Source organism: Montipora capricornis, chromosome 2, assembly GCF_036669925.1.
Source record: "Montipora capricornis isolate CH-2021 chromosome 2, ASM3666992v2, whole genome shotgun sequence".
Taxonomy (NCBI): Eukaryota; Metazoa; Cnidaria; class Anthozoa; order Scleractinia; family Acroporidae; genus Montipora; species Montipora capricornis.
In genome coordinates this window covers 33,334,639-33,342,245 of record NC_090884.1, presented here as the reverse complement: position 1 = coordinate 33,342,245, position 7,607 = coordinate 33,334,639, and the positions used below count along the sequence as shown (strand labels likewise).

At 38.0% G+C, this 7,607-nt stretch overlaps 1 protein-coding gene across 1 annotated transcript in view; it reads right to left on the bottom strand.

Moving 5' to 3' along the window:
* Positions 1-6,687, bottom strand: part of LOC138037182 (uncharacterized) — a 37,778-nt gene extending 31,091 nt beyond the window's left edge. Inside the window, exons 1-6 of the mRNA XM_068883166.1 lie at positions 6,218-6,687; positions 4,551-4,659; positions 3,166-3,291; positions 2,763-2,826; positions 1,184-1,411; positions 777-966 (exon numbers count right to left, since the gene is read on the bottom strand). Coding sequence (XP_068739267.1) covers positions 777-966; positions 1,184-1,411; positions 2,763-2,826; positions 3,166-3,291; positions 4,551-4,659; positions 6,218-6,687 — 1,187 coding nt within the window. The remainder of the gene's footprint in view (positions 1-776; positions 967-1,183; positions 1,412-2,762; positions 2,827-3,165; positions 3,292-4,550; positions 4,660-6,217) is intronic.
* Positions 6,688-7,607: the final 920 nt, after the last annotated feature.

Sequence of the window (7,607 nt, the reverse complement as noted above, 5' to 3'; positions counted from 1 at the left end):
TTATTCATTGTTGTAAAACCCTATTTAAGCTGTAGATTTTTCTACCCACTCTTTTGTAACTGAAGAAGGTCGAGAGACCGAAACGTATTAAAGAATTTTAATTTTTTTTTTTTTTTTTTAAATAGTTTTTAAACCAAAAGTTGTCCATTTTCGGCTTCATTTTTAACCAGTTTTTTTAATATATATATATATATATATATAACTTCAGGTGAGTTCCATATGCGCATGCTCACTAGCTCGCTAGTTTGAGCACTCTGGCATGGCTTAGATGTACCACATGTGTGGGACATTTGGGGTGGCTTTATAAGCTTAACCTCCATCCCAGACATCAGCACTGCACTGATGAGGCCCAGAAGGCCGAAACAGTACTGCCTGCAGTTATATATATATATATATATATATATATATATATATGAAACACGATCTATATATATACATGTGAAATGCAAATAAAATGTTGTTCTTTTTTTAATTTTGTGTTGTTCATTTTTTATTTCGGAAAAAAGCTTGCGCCACCTCTATTTGTAAACGATTTTTGTTCCCCGAAAGTAACGAACCCCCGAGAGTAGCGACCCCCAAAGGCTGCTAATTTCGAAAGTAACGAGAGTCGCTATTATCGGAACTCTACGGTGTGAAGATAATAAGACTTAATTTTTTGGATTCACGAAACGTAAGGTTAATTTTAACTTCGCAGAAAGTTGAAAGGGACCGGTTTATGTTTGAAAGTTAGCTTTTCTAAACATGTTTAGCAATGGTGCACTTCTAATTTATTTTACCCTGTTATTTTTTCATTTTCAACTTCTTCATTCTCCGCAACTTGATCCTCATGTCTAGTCGTGCTGACTGTCCTTGTTTCTCCGGATTGTATTTCACGATGCCATATAGTTTGGACAAGACCGTCGATGAAACGCATAGCGAGGCTCCTTTTACGTTCTTGATCGAGCTTTTCCACTTTAGTTATCGGATCTGAGGATAAACAAAGAAACAAACAAACAAAAACGAGTCATGCAGCAGTTTGTGGCTACAAATAAATTTGTTGACTTTTAGAGTTGACTGCATCAAAATCTAGGTGATCGACATTTGCATCATGAGCGAAATAAAATAAATAAATAAATAAATAAACTAAATAAACAACACTGAGTACCTGCTAGATTGTCACTGTCGTATTTTGCAGTGAACTCACCTAACTGCCCTTCTTCAACTGAATCTTCGGCCTTGTCTCCTCCATTGACATCCTCGGAAAAGACTGCCTGGAGAAATCGATCCATCCAACTCAACTTTCTTAAAGATCTATCTTGCGTTTCTGTTTCTCCTTCGCCTCTTGCATGAGCCCAACTTTCTTCTTTCCTCACCGAAGACACAAGCATTTGAAGAAATGTCTGAGCAAGGGAAGCAGTTTCTCTTTTGTTTTCTTGAATGAAGAAGAGAAGACAAAAAGAGGAAAGGAAGATCTGATGTCAGGTCTGTTACTAACTACACATTTTTCAGCAATGTGTCAAAGGGATAAGCCTAACCAAGCGAGGGCGAGGAGAGAGAGAAGCGTGATGGCGTGAAGCTTAAAATAGATTGAAAAAACTATCATGTGGTATAGGGATGTGTTCTCTCTCTTCATCCTCTCTTGGCTAACTAAACAAAAGAAATAAATAATGTAACGAGAACTAATAAACCGTTGACTCAACAATGAAAAGTACAAATGAAGCAAAATGATAAATCTTTGCAAATCTTCATATTGTGGAATGTGCCCGAGCAACTCTAGGCGCGCTATCCGAATTAATGAGAGAGTCAGCGAACTAACACGGCAATGAATAAAACCCTTGTTTGGAATGTTACCAAGTTAACGGTTAATGACAGGAAAATGTCGCATTTATAGCTTGTCTTACTGTTTTTAAAAACGCGCAGAAAACTTAGGGTTCACTATTGGTTAACCCAGATAGGTAAAATAAGCTGTTCCCACCTAATTTTCCTGCACAAGGAAAACAGGTTTTAACAGTGTGTTTTCCAGCACATGTTACAACAGTTATCCATAGCGAGAAAACGAGGCGTTCAACGTATGTTTTCCTGAAGTGGTAAAAGCATTGAAAACATAGCATTCCACAATGGATTTCTTACAGGAGCATTACACCGGCAAACATGTTATTTTGCTAAGTGCTTTCCCCTGTTTTCCGGAGCGTGTTCTAACATGGTATTTTCTAAGTGTTTTAGGTTTGGGAAAACGTAGTGAAAACGCGATGTTCAACGTCCATTTTCCTACGGGAGTGTTTCACCGAGAAACACGCTGTTTTTCTGAGTGTTTTCCCCTGTTTTCTGTGGCATTCGAACACAGTATTTCGCAAGTGCTTTTCGAACTCAGGCGGAGAAAACGCCGTCAAAACATAAATTTTCCGATGAACGACCGGAATGGCTGAGCGTTTTCTAGTTCCCATAGATCAAATGAGTGTTAACATGGTGTTGCAGATAATTTTCCTATTAGAGCTAACGGAGTAAAAAAATCAGATATTCCGCCAGCAGAGGTTTTAAATGAGTTATAAATTGAGATAAAACGAACCACTCGCGGACAGCGCCGTATTACCAGACACAGGTCGCCAAAGCTTGGGTTTAGCAGCATTTACTTAAGTTTTACGTCACCTATGCCGTACAGGAGTTCCAGCAAGTGATATGACTTACAATAGCTTGAGCCAATATGGCAGTTAATAAAGACAACGACAACAATTAATTCTTCACTTCACCACTGGCAAATTTTTGACAAAAAAATTTGAACATACCATCATCGTTTTTAAACGCTGCTGAGTAAAGTGTCTGACTCGATTGGAAAACTCCGACGGCATTCTACAAAATATTAATTAAAAATATGTACTGGTTCATAAATAAATATTACCACACACAAGAATATGACAGAAGAATACGCTGGCGTACCTGCCACATCATGAATCATGTTGTTGCAAATACCAACACTTGTCAAACAGGCATTAGCCTATAGAAATGGCGGCGGGAGTTATAACGAATTTCTCTCGTAATTTAAGAAGCCAGAGATGGTAAAAATCCCCCTAATAACCTTTAGTGCGGTTGTAGATATATTGGATACCTGTAATATACTTTCAATTCCTCCTTACAGAGTTACTTTCCTTTTGCTTTATATATTATCCCATGCAAACTATTCTTACTTACCTTAGGATCAATGAGTGTACTGATTTTCCTTGACAGAGCCGGATAACTGGCTTTTTTTTCCTTTGTGCCAATATAAAAGATAATTGACGTGAATAGTCCTGTTCCAACAGAAATCCAGGCAAGGTACTAAAGTGCAAGAGGCAAGCAAAAGTATAAATCAAGCGAAGTGCTTACAATGGTGTCCTTCCTTCTTAAAAAAATGTGTCCGGACACATTCGGGCCGTTTATACCAGAGAAATAAGCCACGGCTTGCGCTGGCCGAGCGCGAGCAATAAATCACGTATTACTAATGAAAAAGATTCAGCGAATAAGCGAACGTGGAGTCCCCGGAAGAGAAACCGCTTCTCACTATTTGTAGTGGCATTGAAATTGCTGAGCTACTTGATAATTGCGTCACTTCAGCCAGTGTAAGTTCCGCACAGCCCACCGCAAGTGTTCGAAAACGAATCAGTACAGGATCGATACTGGATTAAATGTAAAACTAAAGTTAATTTTTCTTCGCTTGTTTGCTTACTCGAGCCATTTTATCTCGTGATGTCGCAAATTTTGCCTCACAATTAATTGCCCCAAAACGAGGCATCAAAATAAACTACGTCATCATTGGACCAAGTGGCCGCAAACTTAGCCGCGAACCATTTATACCAGCATTTCGCTTCTTATGTAAGCTGTACTCGCATAAATGGCCCTACGTGTCTCACATTTCTGTCAATAAAATGTTTATTTTTTTCTCTTTTGCAACTAAGCGCGCAGATCGATCTGGGTAATAGGAATGGCCGTCTGTAAATGACGAGTGGCTAATATTCTCTTCTTTGGGGCAAGGGGCTCGAGAGATCTTAGCCCGGTTGTTCAAAAGCCGATTTACTCAATCCAGGATTAGCGTAAAGTAAAGTTTTGTTTCATGTTTTTATCTTGTTGGTGTAAGTTTCTTTTGTTTATTTTTGTTTTTCAAGATTGACTTCTTCTAATGTAAGGTTTTTCCGAATATCAGCGTTGAACAGCATTTGGGAGTAGAGAAATAAACTCCTTCTTTATCTTTAATGGACATTTGAACAACCAGGCCCAGATGGTGGGCAGGAGACCACCGAATTGAAAGCACATTCTATACAGCTAACCACTTTGGTATTTCTTACATTAGCAAGCAAAGCCAAGGTTTTGTTAAAATAATTTCTGACCAAACCTCGTGCGGGATGTCCGAGTCCTTTCAAGGTCTCTATTTTAACAATATATATTGCATGGTGAGCAAGCAATATTGGTATGAACACGGTATATCAAAAACAAGTTTCTCCTTTAGCTATTGTAGGGTTGAAATGAAATTTACGCCATCGAATCTGCTTTGTATCGTGATCTCACAGAGTGTACATGACATAAAAAAAAAAGTAAAATACCTGGAATTGCTTTAAGTTGCTGGGTCCCAGATCATGTCCGGCTTGCTGCCCTAGAAGCCCCCAAGTGACGAAATAAATGAAAACTCCACTTCCAAAGGAGAAAAGTGTCCTGTTTTTTGGGAGACAAAATGAATGCTGTAGCTTAGCCCTTGTTAAAGGGTCAAATCAATTTTTGTTTTCAGATTAAATACCACTAACGAAGTGAATTTCATGGGATACTGTAAGTTATGGCCGGCCCTTTTTTTTTATTTTACTTATATCGTTTTTAAATTTCATTTCAATTTGTAGCCCAAGTGCAAAACTCAAGGACCATAATGTATACTAGGAAAAACAAGAAACCGTATGACAACGTTCTTATTTGATCATTTCATACTGTAGAATACGGCGCGCAAATTTGTTGAATTACAGCCGGCTAACAGATGTACTAAGTGGAATTAGTGATGCTTTAGTCTAGGACAGTGCACTACATTTTGCCTATAAACGGCGTCTTCCACAAAATCACGTGCAAGTTCAAGGACGTTATTTTCACCCAGCAGGTGCATGGTTTTTTTAATTTCTTCTTGTTATTCCCAGTAATAATATAAAGGATATTACAAGACATGACCGCGCGAGAGTACGAATGTTTGAGTGCTAATAGTATCCCTCACGAGTGAGCACAGCGAACGAGTGCGAGATACAATCAACACGAGAAGATAAAGTTCGTATCCCAAGCGACCATGTAATGTTCTGCTGGTCTGTTATATAGATACTGTGAAATGTCCAGATTAGACACAACTTGTTTTATTCATTTCAATCGACCTACACGCATGTTGTGTAACATGAAATGAGATATGAAGGTTATGAAAAACAAATCAAGATAATATCCAATTGGGTAATAAAAACGTTAATGTATTACGTTAATATTACAGCATAAAAGTATCTTACAAGGAAAGGAAAGCTCTCTTTTTATTGGCTAATCATGTTAATAGCCACGAGGACACCTATATCCTCACATATGAAAAATAATACTAACATCTTCAAGATAAGATTTTTTATAAAGGGAAAATTCTAGTATTTCGTCAATATCTAGATAATTAAAGTGTTAATTACATGCGTAAAACTGATTGTGTTTAAACTTGGAATTATAACGGTACTTTGAGAAGACGAAGGTCGAAAAATACATATCAATATCTAAGAAGATAACTGAGACGAAGGAATGTGAAGAGATTATTGTCCTTGTGGTGGTTGGTGCATAAGGAATTGTCACAGGCAATCATCTTTCCAATTACCTGATGGCGACAGGAGATAGAACACATGCGGAAAGCAGCTCTGCTTGGTACCGCAAGAATTGAAAAGTATTTGAGGCCAAAGACTACAGGTTGTAGCTTTCCATCAGCATATTAGAATAACCAGTACGAAGATCAATAGAGTAACGGTGATAGAGTAACGGAGACCAGCTGTTGTTGCTGTGACAAGGAAGCTGGCTGGGGCTTGCCAAATCATTGCCGTGCGGGCTATCCCCGGCGACCACGATACCCAAAGAAAGGAATACGAGAAGATTGACAACTATTCGGAGATCGCGAGATTTCTAGATTATGGAACAAGACAAGTGATTGACATAAAAAGGTTATTAATGATATACATGGAGGGTAGTACTCGGAAAACAGGCTTCTAGTTGTTTTACATACCTTAGAGCACTAACGGCGGTTGCTTCTTTGATGGTCTCAGGCACAATTGTTATAATCGCCAGGTGATTAATTTCCATCACACTGTATCCCAAGGCTGTAAGAAGGCAAGCAAATGCGTAATAAACCAGTGGAAGCGAAGTTGGATCTCCAGATTCGTTACAAAAGAGACATCGGTTGAACATAAGGGGAATTCCAATGCTCATCAGTACTGAACCAACAAAATGCCACGATTTTCTCTGACCCATCTTTTTTGAGAGAAATGGTATTTTTACGTGGTCACCCAAGTGACCAGTCAAGAGAGACGACAACCCGTCTACACACTGAGTAACTAGTAGACAGGTTCCCGCTTGAGAGGGTGTTAGCTCAACCACTTTCATTAAGAATGATATTGTAAACGATATTAAGAGCTGGCGGAACAGTTCGTTGAATACAGTCCCCACTGCAATCGAGAAGCGCTCTTTCAACTCCATCAGTACTTGGTTTTTTATATCATTCGGGTCTCTGGTCGTCAATGAACCTTTAAAAAACGTAAAGGAAATCGTATGAACGCGAGTGCATTTCATGATCTATGGGTACGAGTGATGTTTTAAAAGTTCTCAAAATTGCACGACCCGCAGGCGAGTGAAATTTGCCAACTTCCAAAACATCACGAGGGGCCATAAATCACGAAATACACTAGCAAGTTCATACGATTTTTATTATTTATTAGATGCTAAACAAAATATGCATTCGTCGATGATCAATGAGAAACAAGATATTTTGTTGAGTATATATATTTTTATAAATGTTATCAAATTTTAGTGATACAGGCTAACTCATGTACGACTGAACAGACAAGCTGCAAATATGTTATTGATAACGTGACGCTTTTCAAGAAAAATGAAAAAAAAAAAAAATTAAAGCTCTGGGTATACTGAATTATACTAAAGAGATTTAAGAACTCCAACCAGCCAAAGGCGAGTGGTAACGTGGAACGGTGATATTGTTGTGACCAAAAACAGCCACTTAACAAAATAAAAATAAAAAGAAAAAAGAAAGAAAGAAAAATCTGAAAAGCGATAATAAGACATTAAGATTATGATGTGAATTGAAAATGGTTATTGAAGATTTTAGAAAATATATTAAAGCCTTTATTAAATGATTATTCTTTATTCAATCATAAAGCAAAGATTCTAGGGGACGGTACGGCTGAATGCTTAGTTGAATATCCTGATATAAAAGTCATCTTAATGTAGAACTGAAGGCGGCTACACAGATTAAAATTCATCGTTCTCTTGCAAGTACAGAACGCATTGTACGTTAAATTCTCTTTCAATGTTAACTGACTGAGCACAAATGGTTCGTTTGATTACCGGAGCTTCCCCACTAAGCTCACGCCTTTAAGTTTGGC